We start from the raw sequence: 26,062 nt of genomic DNA, 5'->3' as shown, positions 1-26,062 counted from the left end.
AGTCAGTAAGGGGTTCAAACTCAGTTAAACTCAAATGAACGCTGTCCTCATTGTTTAAGGTGGATTAGGCCCAGGGGTGGGTAGTAACGCCTTACAAGTAACGCAAATGGGTAAAAGAGTACAGTTTCAGAGGAACGAGTACTTTTCTATTTATTTTCTGGAGGCTGTAATCTTTACTCTTACTCAAGTATTTTTTTTTTAAATAAATCGTACTCTTTACTCCGTCACATTTCATCTACGCTTTCATAACAATTTTGTCTTTGTCAAAAAATATTGAGTTTTTTCGTTTCGTGATTTGATTTGAGTTTGAGTGTTCCCTCACGCTCCTTTAAATCTGCATTGGAGTGCAAGCACAGACGTAACTAATTAAATGACAGACACCGACTTGGAAAGTTATCAATTGGAGGACGTTGACGAGGGAAATTCCAATCCCTGGCCACAGTTACACGACATGTTTCGATTTAAATTTGAAATAAGCGAAACAGTCATCATGAAATGTTGTCTTTTTATTCCCAAAGACGCAACCATCTATGCTTTCAAAAACTCATCATAATTGCTCCGCAAGAGGTAGGTTTAACGAACCGGCTCGCGCTACTTAGCCAGCTAAATCCTATTATTATAGCTATCTTTTCAACTTCTTAGTCTTTTACCAAGTACAAGTACAGTATAACGACTGGGAATATATCCTAATGATAATGTAATATTCTAGCTAACCTACAATATATAATAAAACTACAACTTGTTAGTATATTTGTATTAGTGGTTCATTGGGTTTGACTTGAACTTCATTATTTAGTAATGCACTTTAGTTAGCAGCCAGTCTAGCTAGCTCGATTTTAGTTGAAAGCAATTGCTGCTAACCAGGTGGCTTAGTTGCAATGCAGTCAGTAATTCCACCCAAGACCTGACATACTAACAACAAATATTTCATTGACAAAATGTACTATGAGCATTACTACACAAGATTAATATATAAAAAAAATTACCAGTAACATGTATGAAGGCCTTAATTTGCAAGAATCTTATTTGCAACACAGATTAATAATAGAAATACAGTATTATTTACTTTTGCAATTTATTTAGTTTTTCTGTTCTGCATTGCTATGGGATGTGGAAAAAAATGCCTATTCAAACATTAAAAATGCAGTTAGCGTTTGTACTTTCTTAAATCATTTTTCATTGTTGTTACCTTGGCGTTATAATGTCTTGAACAAAATATGTAACTAGTACTCAAGTACTCTTTTGACCAAGTACTCTTTTACTTTTACTTGAGTCGTTTTTTCAGGTGGTACTTCAACTTTTACTTAAGTAAATTTTAGGACGAGAACAATCTAGAACCACCGTTAACGGATCGCATTGTTTCAGCACCACCTATCTCACGGACAGCAACCTACTCTTGTGCACATGCGCACTGGCAACAAGACACGTCACGGACGTCACTACGCTCCCACTGTCTCCAGAATGCCATTAGGAATGAGCTCGGTCAGTGCGTTTTAGGTTACTGAGATTCCGTTACAACCCAACGGACCCCACTGTAAACTAATCTAGTCTACGGAACGAATACTCGAAAGGAAAAATTAATAATATTATTTTTTTTTAATTCAGGGGGAGGAAAATTGTAGATTAGGCTACCGGTAAACGCGCGTGGTCTGGTCGAACCGGAGCGATGTCTGTCGCTGGGCTAAAGAAGCAGTTCCATAAAGCCACCCAGGTAGGCTTTAACGGCTTTCTTCTGTGTTGGTGCCTCGGTTATGTAGGCTAGCCTTTTTATCAGTGCAACAGTAGTTGTTAAAGGTTGCAATTCTTTATGTCTTCAGTTCATGAGTGTGTCGTAATTTGGATTTGTCTGGGATCTCTCCACAAAATGGGGAAGGGAAAATTGTAATATCGGTCTTGGTGCCTGTTTGGGATTCCAATATGCTAGGCAAACACGAGCCACAGAGCTGAGGCTTTCATGCATCCTTCTGCACATTGGACGAAGGCTGTAGGCCGATTTATGTATTATTTCATGGAAACATGCATTGTGTGCTCTTTCGTGTTTGGGCTTCACGTTTGACGTCAAGTCACTGCTGCGTGATGTAGCAATAACACGATAAAAATATAGCTTTTGAAGCACAGCCAATGGGTTACTTCCCTGCCTCCTCCTGTCGCTTCCGCCCCCCCCCCCCCCCCCCCCCCCCCCCCCCGCCCTTTACTGCCTCTCTCCCTGCCTCTCTCCCTGCCTCTAAAACAGTCAACACTCACCTAGCCGGAGGTCTGTTAGACGCAACTCTACGTACAACGTTCCTATAACATTGATTAAATTAATCTGTTATGCTTATTTTTTAGATAGGAATTGTGTTTTTGGCGCGATTCTTTTCTATTTATATGAGCATCCAGGCATATCACATCTGTGTATGAACACACCCCCTGGGAATTACACATCCTCCCAGAACTGACCTATAACCTATACCCCACATATTCATAACCCAAACCCCTTAATTGCTGCATTTGTCTGTAGTCCGTCTGTGATAGAATTAAAGGCTGCAGAACAACAACACCGCAGGGATTGCTTTGGGTCCAGTCTGTGGGTGTGAGGATCTCTTACCATTGTCCCTAATATGTGATGTAAAAAGGCTTGTGTGGTTGTGGGGAGAGCTTACACCAGACTGCGTTGTGGGAATGAATGGCTTTGATAATGAACACATGCCTACGTGAAAGAAAAACCTCCACATCGACACGGCAACGCAGATCAGGATCGGGGGACTGGTGGACCTGAAATAGAACAACAGCAGACGTTCGAACCGTGGGAGCACTGCAGTGTGGTGGTGGGGGGGGGGGGGGGGGGGGGGGGGGGGGGTAGAGACACAAGCAGAGAGAGTAGTTTGTTTATGCTTGACTATACACACAGCTGAGTATGACTCTGAGGCAGACACTTCTGCAGAGTCATCGGGCCATTCCAGTACGGTAGACCAGGACAGAGGACACCCCTGACAGATTCACCTGAATTAATTATGCATGTTGCATTACTCTGGCCTCACATACACACGCCCACACACACACACACACACACACACACACTTATCACCATTAAATACAAACGGATGAGGAGGGGAGGTAAGCACAAGCCAATACAGTCCCGCCCTACATCTCACATCCATTCATCTCTTCATCCATTTTTTCATCCCTCCATTCATCCAACCCTCCATCTATCAAGGCATCATCCCTCCATTCATTCATCTTTCCGTCTGTCCATCCATCTCTGTATTTACCCCCACCTTCAGGAAACCAGTTGACATGGCAACTATACCCATCTGATGTCTGTAACAGCGGCAGAGAGGAAATATGAATTGTTTTGCTGCTCAGAGGAGATACAGTCAGAAACACACACACATTAAGACAAACACACACACACAGTCAGTCACTCACGCACACACACAGACACACATAAACATAGTCTGACACACACAGACACACACCCACCCACACACACACACACACATAAACACAGTCTGACACACACACACACACACACACAGACACACATAAACACAGTCTGACACACACACACACACACACACACAGACACACATAAACACAGTCTGACACACACAGACACACACCCACCCACACACACACACACACACAGACACACATAAACACAGTCTGACACACACACACACAGCTCTGAGCAGGTTGGCTCTTTCAATAATTGATTTTCCTTAAGGACACAACACAGGACATTGGTGAAGTGGGGGCGTCTCTCTTTCCCACAATCAGTAATAGAAAGCTGTTTGTTTTGATCGTTTGTACATTAATCAATAATCAATGTCCTGGGTTATGTTAGAGTCCTGAAGACAGTCCTGTGATGTATGACAGTATTTTTACAACAGAATGTTGTGTAAAGGTAGTTCAATTCATGGATGTCCCTTCACCATATTATAATGGGTAGTGTTTGTGTGTGTAGCGTGTAGTGTGTGTGTGTGTGTGTGTTCACGCACGTAACATGTGTGTGTTTACCTGTGAATAGACTACAGACTCAATCCAATCAAAACCTCATTGCAGTATTTACACAGTAGCTCTTTTCCCCACAGTCAAATTACGTACCTGACTGTTGGGTGCAGACTGGTCTTGGTACTGTATAAAACCTACAACTACTACCAGACTGGTCTTGATACTGTATAGAACCTACAACCACTACCAGACTGGTCTTGGTACTGTATAAAAACCTACAACTACTACCAGACTGGTCTTGATACTGTATAAAACCACTACAACTACTACCAGACTGGTCTTGGGACTGTATAAAAACCTACAACTACTACCAGACTGGTCTTGATACTGTATAAAAACCTACAACCATTACCAGACTGGTCTTGATACTGTATAAAACCACTACAACTACTACCAGACTGGTCTTGGTACTGTATAAAAACCTACAACCATTACCAGACTGGTCTTGGTACTGTATAGAACCTACAACCACTACCAGACTGGTCTTGGTACTGTATAAAACCTACAACTACTACCAGACTGGTCTTGATACTGTATAAAAACCTACAACTACTACCAGACTGGTCTTGGTTACTGTATAAAAACCTACAACCACTACCAGACTGGTCTTGATACTGTATAGAACCTACAACCATTACCAGACTGGTCTTGATACTGTATAGAACCTACAACCACTACCAGACTGGTCTTGATACTGTATAGAACCCACAACCACTACCAGACTGGTCTTGGTACTGTATAAACACTACAACTACTATCAGACTGGTCTTGGTACTGTATAAAAACCTACAACTACTATCAGACTGGTCTTGGTACTGTATAAAAACCTACAACCACTACCAGACTGGTCTTGATACTGTATAAAAACCTACAACTACTACCAGACTGGTCTTGGTTACTGTATAAAAACCTACAACCACTACCAGACTGGTCTTGATACTGTATAGAACCTACAACCATTACCAGACTGGTCTTGATACTGTATAGAACCTACAACCACTACCAGACTGGTCTTGATACTGTATAAAAACCTACAACCACTACCAGACTGGTCTTGGTTACTGTATAAAAAACCTACAACCACTACCAGACTGGTCTTGGTACTGTATAAAAACCTACAACCACTACCAGACTGGTCTTGGTACTGTATAGAACCTACAACCATTACCAGACTGATCTTGATACTGTATAGAACCTACAACCACTACCAGACTGGTCTTGATACTGTATAGAACCTACAACCACTACCAGACTGGTCTTGATACTGTATAGAACCCACAACCACTACCAGACTGGTCTTGGTACTGTATAAACACTACAACTACTATCAGACTGGTCTTGGTACTGTATAAAAACCTACAACTACTATCAGACTGGTCTTGGTACTGTATAAAAACCTACAACTACTATCAGACTGGTCTTGGTACTGTATAAAAACCTACAACTACTACCAGACTGGTCTTGGTACTGTATAAAAACCTACAACCATTACCAGACTGGTCTTGGTACTGTATAGAACCTACAACCACTACCAGACTGGTCTTGGTACTGTATAAAACCTACAACTACTACCAGACTGGTCTTGATACTGTATAAAAACCTACAACTACTACCAGACTGGTCTTGGTTACTGTATAAAAACCTACAACCACTACCAGACTGGTCTTGATACTGTATAGAACCTACAACCATTACCAGACTGGTCTTGATACTGTATAGAACCTACAACCACTACCAGACTGGTCTTGATACTGTATAAAAACCTACAACCACTACCAGACTGGTCTTGGTTACTGTATAAAAAACCTACAACCACTACCAGACTGGTCTTGGTACTGTATAAAAACCTACAACCACTACCAGACTGGTCTTGGTACTGTATAGAACCTACAACCATTACCAGACTGATCTTGATACTGTATAGAACCTACAACCACTACCAGACTGGTCTTGATACTGTATAGAACCCACAACCACTACCAGACTGGTCTTGGTACTGTATAAACACTACAACTACTATCAGACTGGTCTTGGTACTGTATAAAAACCTACAACTACTATCAGACTGGTCTTGGTACTGTATAAAAACCTACAACCACTACCAGACTGGTCTTGATACTGTATAAAAACCTACAACTACTACCAGACTGGTCTTGGTTACTGTATAAAAACCTACAACCACTACCAGACTGGTCTTGATACTGTATAGAACCTACAACCATTACCAGACTGGTCTTGATACTGTATAGAACCTACAACCACTACCAGACTGGTCTTGATACTGTATAAAAACCTACAACCACTACCAGACTGGTCTTGGTACTGTATAAACACTACAACTACTATCAGACTGGTCTTGGTACTGTATAAAAACCTACAACTACTATCAGACTGGTCTTGGTACTGTATAAAAACCTACAACCACTACCAGACTGGTCTTGATACTGTATAAAAACCTACAACTACTACCAGACTGGTCTTGGTTACTGTATAAAAACCTACAACCACTACCAGACTGGTCTTGATACTGTATAGAACCTACAACCATTACCAGACTGGTCTTGATACTGTATAGAACCTACAACCACTACCAGACTGGTCTTGATACTGTATAAAAACCTACAACCACTACCAGACTGGTCTTGGTTACTGTATAAAAAACCTACAACCACTACCAGACTGGTCTTGGTACTGTATAAAAACCTACAACCACTACCAGACTGGTCTTGGTACTGTATAGAACCTACAACCATTACCAGACTGATCTTGATACTGTATAGAACCTACAACCACTACCAGACTGGTCTTGATACTGTATAGAACCCACAACCACTACCAGACTGGTCTTGGTACTGTATAAACACTACAACTACTATCAGACTGGTCTTGGTACTGTATAAAAACCTACAACTACTATCAGACTGGTCTTGGTACTGTATAAAAACCTACAACTACTATCAGACTGGTCTTGGTACTGTATAAAAACCTACAACTACTACCAGACTGGTCTTGGTACTGTATAAAAACCTACAACCACTACCATACTGGTCTTGGTACTGTATAGAACCTACAACCATTACCAGACTGATCTTGATACTGTATAGAACCTGCAACCACTACCAGACTGGTCTTGGTACTGTATAGAACCCACAACCACTACCAGACTGGTCTTGGTACTGTATAAAAACCTACAACCATTACCAGACTGGTCTTGGTACTGTATAGAACCTACAACCATTACCAGACTGATCTTGATATTGTATAGAACCTACAACCACTACCAGACTGGTCTTGATACTGTATAGAACCCACAACCACTACCAGACTGGTCTTGGTACTGTATAAAAACCTACAACTACTACCAGACTGGTCTTGGTACTGTATAGAACCTACAACCACTACCAGACTGGTCTTGGTACTGTATAAACCCTACAATTACTACCAGACTGATCTTGATATTGTATAGAACCTACAACCACTACCAGACTGGTCTTGGTACTGTATAAAACCTACAACAACTACCAGACTGGTCTTGGTACTGTATAAAAACCTACAACCATTACCAGACTGGTCTTGGTAATGTATAGAACCTACAACCATTACCAGACTGATCTTGATATTGTATAGAACCTACAACCACTACCAGACTGGTCTTGATACTGTATAGAACCCACAACCACTACCAGACTGGTCTTGGTACTGTATAAAAACCTACAACTACTACCAGACTGGTCTTGGTACTGTATAGAACCTACAACCACTACCAGACTGGTCTTGGTACTGTATAAACCCTACAATTACTACAAGACTGTTCTTGGTACTGTATAGAACCTACAACCACTACCAGACTGGTCTTGGTACTGTATAAAACCTACAACAACTACCAGACTGGTCTTGGTTACTGTATAAAAACCTACAACCACTACCAGACTGGTCTTGGTACTGTATAGAACCTACAACCATTACCAGACTGGTCTTGATACTGTATAGAACCTACAACCACTACCAGACTGGTCTTTACCCTTCAGGGGGCATTCTTCCTTGGCCCACCATCCTGTTTGCAGTCGCGGTGCTCTCCCGGACTTTCTGATCCCTGAGGCTTCAGCTCTATTTCTGATGTCAGATTTTTTTTATATTCATTGACGTCTTATTGGTCCTCATGTGACCGACACCGACTCCTGTAACATCTCCTCACGCACCTTCGTGTTCACTAATTCTAAATGGAGAGATCCACAACAGCCCGTCAAGCTTGCTAACCGAGGGAGGCATTTGTGTGTTGTATTTAGGTAGCCAGACCACTGAGACATGACTGTGGAGGACAAACACTGATGTCAGAGGAGCAAAGTGTGAGCAATGTGGGTCAGGTGAAGTTGAAAACCCACAGCCCCTTTCTGCTCCAATTGCTGTCAAACCTGACTCAGAGGTTTCACACCAGTAAATGTTAGGAAAAACAATACCAGGATTCCTTGAACCCGCTGTTAAGAAGATAATCAGCGTTTTGTAAGTAGACATCAACACCAGTAGACCTTTTAACAGATTATATCCGAGCCTGTCATGGATGAGGGAATGAACGTCACTCACCACCCGAGGGGATTTCAGTCATACATTTTTACCAAAGGTTTCCTTCCTATTTTCTGTATTATTTTTAATATGTAGTAATCTTTTATTGAAATGTATCATTGTTCCTTAAATGCATTGCTGCTTACATACAATTATATTCTGCCTTGAAAGAGGCTGCAAACACTCATTCAGGCCAAAATAAATGTATTCAGTTGAATTGAGGGAGACTCTCAGTGCCTTTCACTGCGTTCATCTGTGTCTTCCCATTTCTCTCCCGGTCTCTCCCTCGCTGTGAATGGCTGAAATTCCTCTCTTCTTTGCCCCCCAAGCAGTCTGTTTACCATGCTGGAGTGCAGCTTGTCCATTAGTTGCTGTCTGATTCATCCCACTGGCCAGTCGTTGACGCCTCATCTGTTTTATCAGCCAATCAGGACCCGGTCCTAACCATGTCTTTAAGTGAAGACTTAAAAGTTTTTTTGGGGGGGGGGTTTCTTGTTTTCAATGTATCTACATTTGTTCAATAATATAATGTTCTCACGGTAAAAGATTTTGGTTTAAAGAAGCTGGCTGAACATTCAACAATGCCTATTATAAGAACTCTAATTGAACTGTAATCGGGTTGTACTTAGTTCACCCACAAGGAAGTCACCTCCTACATAGAATCTGACCAATCATCTCCCTGGACTTCCTGGAGAAGTACCATGTAAGACCTATAAAGAACAAGAGTTTTGTCTACAAGGCCTGTGGCCCTGACTAACAGCAGAGAAACAAGGCCTGTGGCCCTGACTAACAGCAGAGAAACAAGGCCTGTGGCCCTGACTAACAGCAGAGAAACAAGGCCTGTGGCCCTGACTAACAGCAGAGAAACAAGGCCTGTGGCCCTGACTAACAGTAGCCATCACACAGATACTGTGTCAGTATGGCCTCTGTCCACAGTGCCATCAGACTTTCATAACATTCAACACTGGCAGACATTTGATCCTGGTCCTTATTAGCAGTTTCATCCATAACACAGAACTTTGCTGAATGTCTAATGACAATCGTAACTGAATGAATCTGGAGTCTACCGGGAACTATAATGTAACAGAATGAATGTAATGTACTGTACATCTAGTGTGAACCAATTCACAGATGAATCTATTGTGCATATAGTGTGAACCAATTCACAGATGAATCTATTGTGCATATAGTGTGAACCAATTAACTGATGAATCAAATGTACATATTTATACTGACTGAATCTAATGGTCAAGAACTGGGAGCCAAAAGGGTGTTTATTGAGGTGGAGATTTTGGTTCATAATAAAAAAGGGGTCTGATTGATTCGTTTAGATACAGCCAGCGTGTTGGAATTGTTTCGGGAGTTCAGGAACGTGATGGAGGCGAATGATCACTGTGTCCGATCTCCGTCTCCATAGCAACAAGCTATCTCTTTCCCTCTCCTGAAGTAATTTGATTAGCAAGATAGCATCATGATTATGACGCAAACCTGGTCTGACCTGTTGCTCTCACGCACGCGCACGCACGCACGCACGCACGCACGCACGCACGCGCGAGCGAACACATGCAATCAGAGACCACTCTCTCACACACATGTACATTCACTCACACGAACACACAGTCTCTCCAGAGCGGCCCCAGCAGCTCTCTGCAGTCTCCTCAAAACACAGCCTTTACACTTACGCTGAACCCTAACTCTCTGTCTCTCTCACTGCCTGTCTGTCCGCCTGCCTGTCTGTCCTCCTGCCTGTCTGTCCTCCTGCCTGTCTAACCCTAACCCTGCGTGTTCATCTGTTTGTCCTACAGAAAGTCAGTGAGAAGGTAGGGGGAGCAGAAGGCACCAAACTTGATGATGACTTCCTTGAAATGGAGAAGGTAAACCTTCATATATTGGCACCTCATTATAAAATTAGTGATTGGGTCAATTAGTAGCCATCTGTAATATGCTGCTATACATCAAAGTAGTATAAGTAGCAAGCAACATTATCTTATTGAAATATAGTAATACATATTTTAATAATATTACTAATTAATTACTAATCACACATTGTTTTACTAGTATTACTAATAAATTACTAGTTAGACCATGTTTTTATAGTTTTACTAAAGAATTACTAATCACACATTGTTTTACTAGTATTACTAACAAATTACTAGTCAGACCATGTTATTATATTATTACTAATTAATTACTAGTCAGACCATGTTATTATATTATTACTAATGAATTCCTAGTCAGACCATGTTAGTATATTATTACTAATGAATTACTAGTCAGACCATGTTAGTATATTATTACCAATGAATTCCTAGTCAGACCATGTTATTATATTATTACCAATGAATTACTAGTCAGACCATGTTATTATATTATTACTAATGAATTACTAGTCAGACCATGTTATTATATTATTACTAATGAATTACTAGTCAGACCATGTTAGTATATTATTACTAATTAATTACTAGTCAGACCATGTTAGTATATTATTACTAATGAATTCCTAGTCAGACCATGTTATTATATTATTACCAATGAATTACTAGTCAGACCATGTTATTATATTATTACTAATGAATTACTAGTCAGACCATGTTATTATATTATTACTAATGAATTACTAGTCAGACCAAGTTATTATATTATTACAAATTAATTGCTAGTCAGACCATGTTATTATATTATTACTAATGAATTACTAGTCAGACCATGTTATTATATTATTACTAATGAATTACTAGTCAGACCAAGTTATTATATTATTACAAATTAATTGCTAGTCAGACCATGTTATTATATTATTACTAATTAATTGCTAGTCAGACCATGTTATTATATTATTACTAATTAATTACTAATCATTATTTGCTGATGTTATTTCTGAATAGAAGGTGGATACCACTGGCCGGGCTGTGATGGATATAATGACCAAAACTACTGAATACCTACAACCTAATCCAGGTGAGCGCGCACACACACACACACACACACACACACACACACTGTTTTGAACTCACAGTCTCTCTTCAACTCCCTAACTCTTTAACTGTGGAACTTTTCCCCAGCTTCTAGGGCTAAGCTGACCCTGATCGGGACCATGTCTAAGATCAGAGGTCAGGAGAAGGGCTCCGGGTACCCCCAGGCAGAGACTGTTTTGGGTGAGGCCATGCAGCGCTTCGGACGGGAGCTGGGAGAGGAGTCTTGCTTTGGTACGTGTGTTCACACACACACACACACACACACACACACACACAAGCAAGCAGTAACATTCAGTCTCCATGTCTGTATGATAAAAGCAAACACTGAAACAGTTTTTCTCTCATCTTTTCTCCCCTTCTCATCCCCTTTCCCTCTCTTTTCTCCACCCTCATCCCCTTTCCCTCTCTTTTCTCTCCCTCTCATCCCCTTTCCCCCTCTCTTCACCCCCTCTCCCCCTCCCATCCCCTTTCCTTCTCTTTTCTCCCCCTTTCATCCCCTTTCCCTCTCTTTTCTCCCCCTCTCATCCCCTCATCCCCTTTCCCTCTCTCCCCTCCCCCTCATCCCCTTTCCCTCTCTTTTCTCCCCCTCTCATCCCCTTTCCCCCTCTCTTCACCCCCTCTCCCCCTCCCATCCCCTTTCCTTCTCTTTTCTCCCCCTCTCATCCCCTTTCCTTCTCTTTTCTCCCCCTCTCATCCCCTTTCCCTCTCTTTTCTCCCCCTCTCATCCCCTCATCCCCTTTCCCTCTCTCCCCTCCCCCTCTTATCCCCTTTCCTTCTCTTTTCTCCCCCTCTCATCCCCTTTCCCTCTCTCCCCTCCCCCTCTCATCCCCTTTCCCCTCTCTCCCCTCCCCCTCTCATCCCCTTTCCCCTCTCTTCCCTCTCCTGTCGCTCCCTGCCCCTTCCTTCCACAGGTCTGGCTCTGATAGATGCGGGGGAGGCTATGGGAGAACTGGGAGAGGTGAAGGATGCCCTGGATATGGAGGTCAAACAGAACTTTATTGATCCACTTCAGAACCTACACGAAAAAGACATTAAGGAGATACAGGTGATAAATGGAAAGAGCAAATACAGTGGTGGTCACCAAAATCAAAGATTTATTATGATATGGGAATGTATTAACATTATTATTATGATATGGGAATGTACTAACATTATCATTATGATATGGGAATGTACTAACATTTTTAGTATGTAAACACATCACCTGATACAACATACATTACTATGGTAGTCCAGGAAATCTAAACATTTAAATAACAAAAATAATCAACACGATGATTCAGAAACTGAATATATTTAATAAATCATATTTCTTTTATTCCAGCACCACCTGAAAAAGATGGAGGGCCGTCGTCTGGACTTCGACTACAAGAAGAAACGTCACGGTAAAAAAAATATTCTATTGTTTTGTTTGAAACAATGGGAATTTAACATTATCATTGTTATTATCTTCATGATTATCATAATTATTATTATCATTGTTATTATCTTTGCCATTATAATCATGATTATCGTCATTGTTATCATCTTCATTATCGTCATTATTATTAACATTGGTGTTATCTTTGTCATCATTATTATTATCATTGTTGTTATCATCATTATCGTTAGCATCATAATTGACATAATCATTTCTTCATTATAGTCATTATTGTTATCATTGTTATGTTCATTATCATGATTATTGTCATTATCATTATGATTGACACAGTTGGTAATGAGGTCTTTTCTATAATTGTAGGAAAAGGAGTTCTGGAGGAGGAGATCAGACAGGCCTTGGAGAAGTTTGATGAGAGCAAGGAGGTGGCAGAGCAGAGCATGTTCAATCTGCTGGAGAGTGATGTAAGGAGTGTGTGTGTGTTTGTTGTACTGTACTTGTACTAGTTCAATGACAATAAAGTTTAATCTAATGTGCGTGTGTGTATGTGCGTGTGTGTAGATTGAGCAGGTGAGCCAGTTAGCGGCGCTGGTTCAGGCCCAGGTGGAATACCACAGACAGGCAGTAGAGATACTGCAGCAACTCTCCAGCAAGGTGGACCAGAGGTCAGTCATCACACATACGCATCTACTTCCTGGTTTCATCTTGCCTCCCGTAACTAGTGGCTCTGTACCGCTTGCACTGTCTGTCCCATGGTTGTGTTTCCTGTGTGATGACCCCTGACCTTCACCGTGTCTCTCTAGGATCAGAGAAGCCCAGGACAAACCCAGAAAGGAGTACGTCCCCAAACCCAGGATGGTCCTTGACCTGCTCCCCCCCAGCGACAGCCACAATGGAGGGCTCAATACCCCGAAGTCCCCTGGGCCGGCACGCTCCCCTGTGCCAGCACGCACCCCAGGACGCGCCCCTGGTGAGACCACACACATACACACGCAGTCAGAAAACACGTCGAGCCGTGGTTAATCCTTCCGTCTTCACGCAGCTCCCATGGACCAACCGTGCTGCCGGGCGCTGTATGACTTTGAGCCCGAGAACGAGGGCGAACTGGGCTTCAAAGAGGGTGACACCATCACCCTGACCAACCAGATCGATGACAACTGGTACGAGGGCATGATCAACGGCCAATCGGGTTTCTTCCCCATCAACTACGTCGAAATCCTGGTTCCACTTCCTCATTAGGCCACGCCCCCGCACCCACCCGGTCCACGCCCTGCTTCCTGACGGAGCCCTGCCCAGCCCGAGCCACACGTCCTTCTCCTCTTTTGTTTCTACTGCTTTTCCACAAAGATTTTCAGCTGAGGAACTGAGGGTTACAACTGCACTGCTTTTTGCGGGTAGAGAAGGAAGAGGAGGGGAAGAAGAGAGTAAAAGAGTGAAGAAGAAAACGAACGGAAGGAGGAAGGATAAAATCTGTTACCTGTGCCTAGACGGATCAGTTTGTTTTCAGTGTTGAATATGTTTATGTGGACGGAAGGATTGTAAAGACAGAGTTGTGTGTGCGTGCGTGTGTGTGTGTGCGCGTGTGCGCGAGCATGACTATCTGTCCGTGCGTGGTATTTGTTTACTCTGAACCAGCAATTTCACAGAGACAGATTGACTCTCTGTCATGCTATCCCCTTTCGCTAATTCCCTGTATCCTACTGTCTTTCTCGGTGTGTGCGATCTAGGTCGGAACCCTGCACAGATGTCAGTCTAACTCCGTTAAGCTTGAATATGATGATGACCGTGTTTATATTACAGGTGTACATAGGTGTTGTTGTGTTCTGACGGTGTTCAGTCTGTGATGTCTGTGAGGAGACCCGGAGCAGTGTTTCCTCTGTCCCGCTGATGCCTCGGGTCACTGGCACCAGCAGACTCTTGCCTGAGTTATAAATGGCGCCCAGGGAAGCACAGGGCTCCCGGGGAGGGTAGGAGCTGGGTTATTGGTGTTATTAGTCACACAGTGACTCAAATGGCTCCCTATTCTCCATGTAGTGCACTGCTTTTGACCAAGGTCTATGATCGATATGAGGGTGCCGTTTTGGAACGCAGTCGCGTGCGGTTGTCTGATTGGTTCTCCTGCCGCCCGTCGAGACTCACTGTTTTGAAGAGAGTCTATGTGACTGGACGTGGGGGAGGGCTTGTCAGCAGCCTGGTTTCTTTAAATTACAGCATTAGAATGTTTAAGAGTTAAAGTCCTCCTTTCAAAGTAAAAGTCCCTTTCTTGCAGAATATGAAGAAACAGAGCAGGCCTGTTTTAAGAGGTCAGGTCTGCACATGGCACCATATTTCTCATGTAGTCCCCAAATCATTTTGTAGGCTCTATCTAGTTCCCTGTTGCTTTTGTAGGCTCTATGTAGTTCCCCGTTAAAATCCCAAAGAATTGCCCTATTCCCTATTTATTCCTATTGTAGTCCCTTATCTGTGATTTAGTTCATATGTAATCTCCTATTACTTATGTAGTTCCTATGTAGGCCCAGTTGTTTACGTAGTCCCCTATTCCTAATGCCAGAGCTGTACAGCCAAAGCACCCGTGTCTCTCTCAGGTTCAAACCATGGGTGGTGAGTGGGTTGTAGAGCTGTGTCCAACTCGGCGCCCGATTCCCTATGTTGCGTACTAATTTGGACCCGCTCTGATGAAACATAGTGCAGTATGTAGGGAATAGGGCACCATTTGCCATGAAGACATCTCTTGCGGTAGGGGCAGCGTGGATTATATTTATTATCAATCAACGTATGTAAATGACTTACAATAATACTGTTTCCTGTGTTATCACAAACAAAACAGCTGTTAGTTGTTGTGAGTATGAACGAGTATTGATACTTCCTTTATGCTGTTAATGGGTATCACTGAATTACATATTGTATTAACTTGCCCTTTCTCGTCCAGAGTAACCATATAGATTCACATTCACGATGTTTGAAAGGCGTTACAGGATCATATTGCCATCCGGTAATGAGTGTACATGACCAGAATGCTTTTTTTTTTTTTCACTTATTGTGTTGTTTACTCCATGATGTGTTTGTTTGTGTTGTGTATTTTGCATGCCAACTTCAAAAATACAGTGTTGTTTACCTGTATTTGTGTCTTACAGTATTATTTGGATGTTTCTTCCAATATTATATGCCCCTTTTCATTTATTCGTAACTTTTAAACACCCTGGTGAGGTTTGTCAATGTTGTCCTTTAAGTTACTAGCCTCAAAATCCTGACGTACCAAGGTCCAAATGGACCACATATATTAGAACTTTGAATTGGAACTTCCCACAAACACCTATGAAAAACACAGCCTTTCTAACTGTGATGCCCAGCTGTGAGTGTGTGAGTCTGGCTGGCCCTTCCTGTCTGAACATTTCCATGATCTACAAACACAAATACAGAATTTTAACTGGCCCTGTTACATTGCAGTCACAGCACTTTTGGTTCACAGGAAATGTTTGAATAAGTTGCTGTATTTCTCTCTTTTTCTTGTTGATGCTCTTCACAGACAGTACCCTGTTTATATGCTGTTTTCCATCTGCCCCAATGCCTTCACAGCAAAACCTAATGTTTACATTTTACAAAGAAACCCGAGGATTTTACGTAAATTTGTTTTAGTGATGTGTTACAAATTGCTAGTGTACCTGCCTTACCCTATATTGCACCACATTATCCTACATCATCCTGTGTCACACTACATTACACTGTTTTACCCTGAATTACACATTATTACACAACATTACCTTACATTTAACTAAGTTACTGCACATTGAACTATCCTACCTAACATGTTCTGCAGCTTCAGCTTGACTATTGACTGATGGTTTAGGGAGTGTAGACCACTGGTAGGAGACACGTCCTGTAGTTGTCAGTGTAATCATTTCTAGGTAGAGGCCCATCTCCACATAGACCCAGTGTAATCATTTCTAGGTAGAGGCCCATCTCCACATAGACCCAGTGTAATCATTTCTAGGTAGAGGCCCATCTCCACATAGACCCAGTGTAATAATTTCTAGGTAAAGGCCCATCTCCACATAGACCCAGTGTAATCATTTCTAGGTAGAGACCCATCTCCACATAGACCCAGTGTAATCATTTCTAGGTAGAGACCCATCTCCACATAGACCCAGTGTAATCATTTCTAGGTAGAGGCCCATCTCCACATAGACCCAGTGTAATCAATTCTAGGTAGAGGCCCATCTCCACATAGACCCAGTGTAATAATTTCTAGGTAAAGGCCCATCTCCACATAGACCCAGTGTTATCATTTCTAGGTAGAGGCCCATCTCCACATAGACCAAGTGTAATCATTTCTAGGTAGAGACCCATCTCCACATAGACCCAGAGTAATCATTTCTAGGTAGAGACCCATCTCCACATAGACCCAGTGTAATCATTTCTAGGTAGAGACCCATCTCCACATAGACCCAGTGTAATCATTTCTAGGTAGAGACCCATCTCCACATAGACCCAGTGTAATCATTTCTAGGTAGAGACCCATCTCCACATAGACCCAGTGTAATCATTTCTAGGTAGGGACCCATCTCCACATAGACCCAGTGTAATCATTTCTAGGTAGAGACCCATCTCCACATAGACCCAGTGTAATCATTTCTAGGTAGAGACCCATCTCCACATAGACCCAGTGTAATCATTTCTAGGTAGAGACCCATCTCCGCATAGACCCCCACCACTGCGACTGTTCAGCCATTCTGTTTACTTGATTTATTACATGGGCATGTTCAGGGCTACAACATAATAGAGCACCCTCTGTGTCTAAGGAGAGGTTTGAGAGCTGGGCTAGAACGAGCCGGCCTGGCTGCTCCTCTGTTTCTGCTCATGTTTTCCAGGTCTGTGCTGTCATGGTGTAGAATGAGAACCAGTGACAATGCTGTGGATGAACAGTGGTTGGAGCAATGTTGTTGCCACATTATTTCAATAGAAAAATGTAATATGACGACATTGAATCCATTTAAAAAATGTTGGATTAGCTATCAATGTATTCTGTTTTGTTTCTTTCCCCTAATTTTTCACCTGAATCCAGTGACATGGTCAGTTTGTTTCTTGATTTTAAGTTGAATTCCTGTATGTTCACACAACCACATTTTGTTGGAAGGTGTTGACAGTACCAACAAAACAGATCATTAGCAATCTAGAATCTAGGAACAGTCTAGAATCTCGGAACAGTCTAGAATCTCGGAACAGTCTAGAATCTAGGAACAGTCTACATTCTGATTGTTTTAGATGGTGCTTGGTGTATCAGGCTGGTTCTGCTCTAGTACAAACTGCCTGCCATGGAGTTGGCAAGCACACAAACAGACCTGAAACCCAGGCCTTTTCTGGTATTTATAAAATCCTTTATTGTCACAGATTCACTGTTGCGGCTAAATTAAAGTTCCAGGCTGCAAGATATTCAGATGCATGATGTGAATAAAATATGTGCCCTGTAGAGTCCTGCTATAGAATGTGCAGATCACTGCTTATTTTGTTGCTGCTTTTCATAGAATGTCTGTAGACCACAAGCGGCTTCAATTAACAGCATGGGTTTTCATTTTCTTCCTGTGCTTTTAACGTTGAGGTTCTCGTTGGCCTTATGCTCGGTTTGTTGTGCTGGAGCTAGAGGGACAGTTAGAGGACATAACTGGGAGAAAATGCATTTACACATGGACATTGCCACTGAATACCATTTACCTTGGAAACTTAATTTAGTTAGTTGATCTCTTCTATGACCGGGGTTGATCATGTGATCACAACTCCAATCAGCTCATCAGGAGAGATAAACCAATTAATAATATAGAAATAAACTAACTTGAAATGGCCATAACCCATTTTGGAACAGATGCTATAATTTAACGGATACATACATACATTCCATCTCTGTGGCACGGATTCACTTATGCAGTCATTCCACCTCTATGGCACAGATACACTTAAGATCTGTCTGTCCACCTCTATGGCTGAAACCTTCTAGAGTCTGTGACTGGGAGTGGCAGACAGTTAGTTAATAGGCTGGTGGGGGGTGTCATTCTCTCCCCAATAACCAACTGTCCTCAAGACATTTAAAAAAATCATATAACTACTTTTCTCAATAAAAGGTCTTGCAAAAACAGATGTTTATTTTATTACCACTTCACACATTCCTGAGAGATGGTTGGCCCTGTAGTGTTTAGGTTGCATCCCAAATGACACCCTAAAATATTGCCCCCACTGTACCATATAAGTACTGATGCGCTATTTGGGACTTTACATACTGTAGACCAGGTGTTCTACTCAGGAACACAGGGATTTGTTTTGATTGTTTATCAGCTTTGGAGACCAGGTGCTGTTCACACTCACAAGCACAAGCCAACAAGGTGAACAATCGGTTTTGTACTTGAGCAAGAAACTCTGTAAATCGCTCTGAACCGTCTACAAAATGACTGAGCTGCAAATGTAATGTGGTGGTTGGGCACGCCACAAACACAGTCAACAGGAGGGTCCCGCCAACAAAGTCAGAAGTCAATTGACTACTTAAAGGTGAACTCCTTCAGTGGCAGTGTCCATGCTAAAACAGCCTTCGAAACCTAGAGGCCTCCATCCTTCTCTATGGTTCGATTTACATCTCGAGCTGTGTCAGTCTCTGAAATGGCACCCCCATTCCTATGTAAGACTCTGATCAAAGTTTGGCCACTAAACAGGGAATAACCTCCCCCACTATATAGGAAAAGGGATGTCATTTTGGACATGCCCTCTGTGTCATACATGATGTAGTGCTGTAATCTACTCATGGACGAGTGTGCAACTTACAGGCCACTGGGACAGTTGTAATAGACGTGTGACTTTAAATTAGAGAACCATCAGTGTACAGTCTGAAAAGAGTGGAATACAGTCAAGTATTATTAGAGTGGAGTATAATTGAATACAGTGAAGCATGAATAGAGTGGAGTATAGTGGAATATAGTAAAGTATGAATACAGTAGTAGTATAGAGTGTAGATAGAGCATAGCAGAATGCAGAAGTGGAATACTTCTGTATTCCACAATAAATATCATGATTTGATTATTGTGGAATACAGTAGTAGAAAATATTGTAAAAATACAGTCTAAAACAGTCAAATGCCTGGTCAGAAGGGAAGCTGTATTTTAGCAGCGCACATTGTCTTTTCCCCTGCAAACCAAAGGGCAGATCTGGAATGGCTCCCCCTATAGGACCCCTGTGGTAGTGCTGGAGATAAGGTGCCATTCTGGATGTTACCCAGGATTTCTTGCTGTGGAGGAGTAGAGGAATGGAGAGGTGGGGTTATGCAGAGTTGGTGGAATGGCGGAACAGGGGTATGGATAAATGGGGGGGGTTATAGAGGGTTAGGGGTATGAAGGGGTGGGGGTGTGAAGGAATAGAGGAATGGAGGGGTCAGGTTATCAAGCTTATGATAATAGGGAAGGAGGTGGATGTAGAAGGAATAGAGGAATGGAGGGGTCAGGCTATGAAGCTTATGATAATAGGGAAGGAGGTGGATGTAGAAGGAATAGAGGAATGGAGGGGTCAGGCTATGAAGCTTATGATAATAGGGAAGGAGGTGGATGTAGAAGGAATAGAGGAATGGAGGGGTCAGGCTATGAAGCTTATGATAACAGGGAAGGAGGTGGATGTAGAAGGAATAGAGGAATAGAGGGGTCAGGCTATGAAGCTTATGATAACAGGGAAGGAGGTGGATGTAGAAGGAATAGAGGAATGGAGGGGTCAGGCTATGAAGCTTATGATAACAGGGAAGGAGGTGGATGTAGAAGGCACAGGAGGTATCTTCCAGTGCTGTTGATGTTGCTGTGTTAGACTACCAGGCTCTGTCTGTTGTAAAGTTATGACTACATTATAAGTAACATGTGATTTATTGAAATAAACACTATCACACAACCAGACTGGTGTTCTGGTGTCTTTCTTAAGCTCACATATGATGTGGCTTGAATTTCAGAAATGTGTGAAGTGGTATAATGTCCTAGATAGATGAATGAAACCGTAACTTTTAGTCCAGAATAGTAGGCTTCCACATGATTGCAGCAACATACAAAAGCCCAGCAGGCCTGCATAACCATGCAAATGAAAACACAGCACTGCCATCGTGTGGTCACAACTAACGTTGCATAAACATTGACAAAAACGCTTCAAATCCGAGAACTGCGTTTGACTACCTTCTACATGCAACAAAATGTGAAAATGGATAGACAAAAGTTTGATCGAGTTCACTATTTATAGTTTCGAAAGTATGTCTATTTACACGGAAAATCCTCCTAAAATAGTGATCACAATCATATAGCTTACACACCGGATACCACATATATAGCCAAGAAAGAAAACACCCATATCCGTCGTCTTCATTAAAAATATAAAAACGGACGCTTTGAAACTTCAAAAGGGGTTTAGTAATTTAGTATTTTGAACGCATAACACTGCAATTACACTGGACTCCAACTGCAATTATTTTAAGTCAGAATTTTTAATGTTCAATGTATCAGTCTTTCCATATATTTGCTTGGTAAACAAAGATGTTTTAACAACGCCTATAAAAAGTCTACTCAGAACATGTTATGCAATCGATACGCAAACGACAAAATCTATTGAATTGTGACAAACGCACGCCGGTCCCACGATAGTTCGGTTTGCCCCAATAAGGTTTACGTTTGGCCACGTTCAGCTTCCGCGTGGTTCTTGAACCGTAAAAGTTTTCGGTTTCACAAAGGCAACCGTTTTCAAACATGTTGTCAGTTTGACTGCGGTGCATGTACGCGGCCACCAGGGGTGCTGTTGAGTATTTAGTTTGACCAACGTTTCCCTCCGTTTCTACGCCGCGCAAACACACCATCCGCATTTGACCCACTTTCTGACTTGCACGCAGGCGGTTCTCTCCTTCTGTTCTCTTCGGGAAGCCAACGGTAGCTAGCAGGCGGTAGAAAACAAAACTTCCCCACTAGAATCGAGAGAGAAGAGGGGAAAATGGACATGAAAAAGAGAATTCACCTAGAATTGAGAAACAGGACGCCGTCAGATGTAAGTATTATTTACACAGACATCATGCGACACCAAAGTTTACTGACTGGAAGTCATGGCGAGCACATGGGGTCCTCAAAAGCACAAGCCGTTGGTAGAAATCAACTACTTAGCAAGCTAACTATCACGTAGTTATGTTTCCTCTAATGTAACACCTTCGATTAGATAAGTAACGTTACACTTCTAGTACTTAAACATTTATGGTAAATGTTTTATTCGTTGGTTTTAAAGTGGTTACTACTACTGTAATGGTCAATCCACTTTACAGCCGGTCTTGCAATGTACAGGAGTACTGCAACGGTAGTGGCTCTTGAGGTAAACAGGAAAATGCGGGGAAAAGTAGTAAACTAGAAATATTTCACATTATTATTATGTTTAATGTTACGATTTATTTGCTACATTTTCTTAGTGTAAGTATGTACTCTGTTCCGCCCAGATTTACAATCAAAGGCCGTTGCTAACGTTAGCTAGCTAACACACTGAACTTGACCGCAAAAGCTAACTAGCATCATGTTAGCCATTTTAGCTAGCATAGCGGTAGCCATTTTTGAGAACTCGAGGAGTATACTATATTAACGTTAGGGTGCGTATTTAGCATGTTGAATAAGATGGCAAGTCTTGATCACCAATTAGATTTAAAAAAACTGCCTGTTTCATCGACTGAGGTGATTTTAATCGTAAAGTTACAACGCATTGTTGGAAAAATTTCAACATTTCGAAGACCGCTATCTAAAAACATAACTTTCCTGGCTACGTTAGCTAGCTTGTAAGTTAACGTTAGCTAGCTGCATCACGTGTCCACAGTTCAAAAACACGTTTCTCCTTTGCCTCAAAACATTTCTGTTTCAAACCAAAGCGTTCGTTTTCCCCTCAGTCCATTGTTGTTGTGACCATTATGTGCGTGAGAAACCCCCCTGAAACAACAAAATGTCCACAATCACTTAATGGGTGCCTTTAACATCATTTGCTCTCCCCTTTACCTCCTTCTCTTCGCCTCCTCAGGTACACGAGCTTGTCCTCGATAACTGCCGGTCGAACGAGGGGAAGATGGAGGGCATCACGGAGGAGTTTGAGAATTTAGAGCTGTTGAGTCTGATCAACGTAGGCCTCATGTCCGTCTCAAATATACCCAAACTGCCAAAATTAAAAAAGGTAGTTACAGTTTCTCTGCCACAATACCACTACCAACAGACACACTGAATGATTGAGTTTGGAGAGCATTTGTGTAAGCCTATGTTGTTTTTGTAAGGAGGTCATGTCCGTGTACAGTCATCTTGATGGGCATCGTTTGGTTTTTGGCTTCAGACATTGTAAACATCTCACTAAAGCATATTTTTCTTTTCAGTTTTCTCAGATGTGGGTAATTTTGAATGTCTACTTTGGGGAAGAATGTTGCATTTGTCCAATCTTATCTTTGTTGTGATCATAAACCATCTTGTGATTAGTCAACCAATTGAATCCGGGGTGTTAGTTCAGGGTTTTAACCAGACATTTTAAAAGGCGCGTGGAGGTCAGGTTGGAGTGGACGCATGACATCATACCATCTTCTCCCCCCAGCTGGAGCTGAGTGACAACAGGATATCAGGTGGTTTGGAGGTGTTGGCAGAGAGGCTGGTCAACCTCACACACCTCAACCTCTCTGGGAACAAGTTCAAGGACATCAGCACACTGGAACCCCTGGTTGGTGTTATAACCGTTCATACAGTACTTATAACTGAAAAATCTAACTGGCAGTGTGGGTGGGGCTTGTGAAATGGCCCTCCCCCAGCTGACATTTAAGTCTCAACCTGTTTGCGTTAAGAAACTGTGAGCTTTTCAACTCCTGAATAGCAGGTTATAACCCCTCCCTGTATGAGTCATTACAACCCCCCTGTCCGCTCCATTAGAAAAAGCTTCCCCAGCTGAAGTCTCTGGACCTGTTCAACTGTGAGGTCACCAACCTGGCCGACTACAGGGAGAGCATCTTTAAGCTCCTCCCCCAGCTGACCTACCTGGACGGCTATGACATCGAAGACCATGAAGCGTCCGACTCGGACGGAGAGGGAGACGGCGTCGACGACGACGGTGAGATTGGTGGGGGGGGGTAGTATGTTGCTGGACTTGTGGTTTCTGGCGGGTGAATTGTCCATTTAGTGAAACTTTATTGGGGCTTTGGTGGGTTGATGTCTGGGACATGAATGGTGTATATGCACTTTCACCAGAGGCCTGCCTGAGGTTGGCGTTTTAGTTGCTGTTTGACTGAGCTTATTTCGCTTGTGTGTCTCCCACTGAACAGAGGGGGAGGAGGGAGAGTCAGAGGAGGAAGACTTTGAGGAGGAGGAGGACGATGATGACGAAGAGGTCACTGCGGGGGTGGAGGATGATGACGACGACAGCGAGGAGAGTGGCGAGGTGAGATTGGGGGCGATTGTCCTCGCTGGGGAGCGTTCCCTCCCCTGTCGAGTCCTAGTACACAGTCTTTAGGTGCAGGGTTTTACTGTGTAATGGTGGCTAATCCTGACGCTACCCTGCTGTTCTCCCTAGGACGGAGAGGTCAACGGAGACTTGGACGACGACGATGATGAAGACGACGATGAGGATGATGACGACGATGAAGGTTGGTGTTGCTATTGGCTGTGTCAAAACGGTCTGGTTCATTCATTTTAGAACAGTTTTACTTAGCTCGTACAAGCGAGTGGCCCTGAATGTCTTTCTACTCTCTAAGGCCCCCATTTATGACCTACTGAAGGACCTGCTGTTACTGGCTAGTTTAATGTGTTCTTCACTGGAAGTTGCTCTGGATAAACGGGCAGTCTTTCCTCAGTGTTGCATGAACACCTATTCGCTGGCCATCTGTTTCAGGCTAGCTTACACACAATGAGGTGGTAAAAATGTTTGGTTTGAAGATGTCCTGTTACTTCCTCGACGCGCTTGTCTCAATGTTGCTCTCCGTCTTCTAGATGAAGATGACTCGCCGGCGAAAGGAGAGAAGAGGAAGAGAGATCCTGAGGATGATGAGGAAGATGAGGAAGATGATGATTGAGTGTGTCCCTGCTGTGCCCCCCACCCCTCAGTATCTCAGATCCCCCTTTTTTGTCCGCCTTCTGTCCCTACCCCCACGTTCTCCAAACCCCTCCAGCCAATCAGCCGGGCCCATTCTACATGCGGCGCGCTGCTTTGTACCGGGCTCTGTGGGTCCCTTTTTACCCTATAGTCCCTGGGCCGAAGTAGTGCACTCCATGTGAAATGGGCTGTCATTTGGACTTCTGACCCCCTTGCAAGGACTTGAGTTGCCGTGTGTGTGGGGGGGGCGAGGTCCACCCTCAGACGTCGTCCTGAAAACAACCGACACAAGTATCTCCCCCACCGCACAGCATTCCGTGACATCACCGGGATGGGCGCCGTCAGTGTTGTCGTCCTGACATCACCGCCGGTGTTCCAGATCAGAGCATCACCTTCCTGTGGGAGGGGCTTTTGTGATGTCATCCTCGGCGACTTCATAGATCCTGTAAACAATCTCATCACCCAGGCAACTGACATAGGCAACTATCCACCCTCAACGGTCCCAAATGGCACCCTAATCCCTGTTTAGCACGCTTCTTCTGGCCTGCCTGATAGGGTGCAGTGTGGGGCCCTATTTAGGGGTTGGTGTTGCCGTGTGAGGCGAAGACAGCTTTTTAAACTTTTTTTGTTTTGTTTTTTCTCAGAGGACTTTGTTGCTTTTTGTTTTGTGTTTTGTCAGCGCCGTCTCTAGCCTCCTCCTGTCCCATGTGTTGGGGCGGGGCAGAGCTAGCATCGCTCTCAGGCTGTTCCGGATGACTCCGCCCCCTCTCTGGGGGAGATGGGGTTTATTTGGCACGCAGAAGCATTCTGGGTACACTGACTTGTGTTTTTTTTACTTTCTGTAAGTTAAAAACAAAAAAAGACAAAACGTACAAAAATTGACTTTGTAAATAAAATCTTAACATTTTGCTTGTTGCCCACCCTCGTCTATGTCCTTGTGTTGATGCCTGGAAATCTCTTTTCAGCCCCCCATTGGAGGTACAGATCAGTGGGGCGGGGGTACTTTGCATTCTCATCCGATGGGTTTTGTGCAGACGAGACGACACTGTTGTCATAACCGGTTCTGCGTATA

General features: G+C 42.9%; 2 protein-coding genes across 2 annotated transcripts; both read left to right on the top strand.

Annotated features, from left to right (window-relative positions):
• Positions 1-1,447: 1,447 nt before the first annotated feature.
• On the top strand, positions 1,448-20,822 carry LOC105031522 (endophilin-A1). The gene is made up of 10 exons (XM_029117950.2): positions 1,448-1,711; positions 10,359-10,427; positions 11,442-11,514; positions 11,619-11,762; positions 12,443-12,576; positions 12,856-12,916; positions 13,273-13,373; positions 13,471-13,574; positions 13,713-13,879; positions 13,952-20,822. The coding sequence occupies exons 1-10, from the start codon at positions 1,667-1,669 to the stop codon at positions 14,146-14,148; spliced, it is 1,095 nt and encodes a 364-aa protein (XP_028973783.1). The 5' UTR covers positions 1,448-1,666; the 3' UTR covers positions 14,149-20,822.
• Positions 20,823-21,729: 907 nt separating this feature from the next.
• On the top strand, positions 21,730-25,906 carry LOC105031521 (acidic leucine-rich nuclear phosphoprotein 32 family member D). Its single transcript, XM_010905999.5, has 7 exons — positions 21,730-21,948; positions 22,951-23,100; positions 23,506-23,628; positions 23,835-24,012; positions 24,224-24,339; positions 24,472-24,544; positions 24,888-25,906. The coding sequence occupies exons 1-7, from the start codon at positions 21,895-21,897 to the stop codon at positions 24,968-24,970; spliced, it is 777 nt and encodes a 258-aa protein (XP_010904301.1). The 5' UTR covers positions 21,730-21,894; the 3' UTR covers positions 24,971-25,906.
• Positions 25,907-26,062: the final 156 nt, after the last annotated feature.

This window comes from Esox lucius, chromosome 24 (assembly GCF_011004845.1).
Source record: "Esox lucius isolate fEsoLuc1 chromosome 24, fEsoLuc1.pri, whole genome shotgun sequence".
Taxonomy (NCBI): Eukaryota; Metazoa; Chordata; class Actinopteri; order Esociformes; family Esocidae; genus Esox; species Esox lucius.
This window is presented reverse-complemented; position numbering and strand designations above follow the sequence as displayed.

Excerpts from the sequence above, each read along its gene's own strand:
- LOC105031522 (XM_029117950.2), top strand. The coding sequence starts at position 1,667 with ATGTCTGTCGCTGGGCTAAAGAAGCAGTTCCATAAAGCCACCCAG. Across the intron at positions 13,374-13,470 it reads TCAATCTGCTGGAGAGTGAT|ATTGAGCAGGTGAGCCAGTT; the intron begins GTAAGGAGTGTG and ends GCGTGTGTGTAG. Across the intron at positions 13,880-13,951 it reads CACCCCAGGACGCGCCCCTG|CTCCCATGGACCAACCGTGC; the intron begins GTGAGACCACAC and ends GTCTTCACGCAG.
- LOC105031521 (XM_010905999.5), top strand. The coding sequence starts at position 21,895 with ATGGACATGAAAAAGAGAATTCACCTAGAATTGAGAAACAGGACGCCG. Across the intron at positions 21,949-22,950 it reads GAAACAGGACGCCGTCAGAT|GTACACGAGCTTGTCCTCGA; the intron begins GTAAGTATTATT and ends TCGCCTCCTCAG. Across the intron at positions 24,545-24,887 it reads GGATGATGACGACGATGAAG|ATGAAGATGACTCGCCGGCG; the intron begins GTTGGTGTTGCT and ends TCCGTCTTCTAG.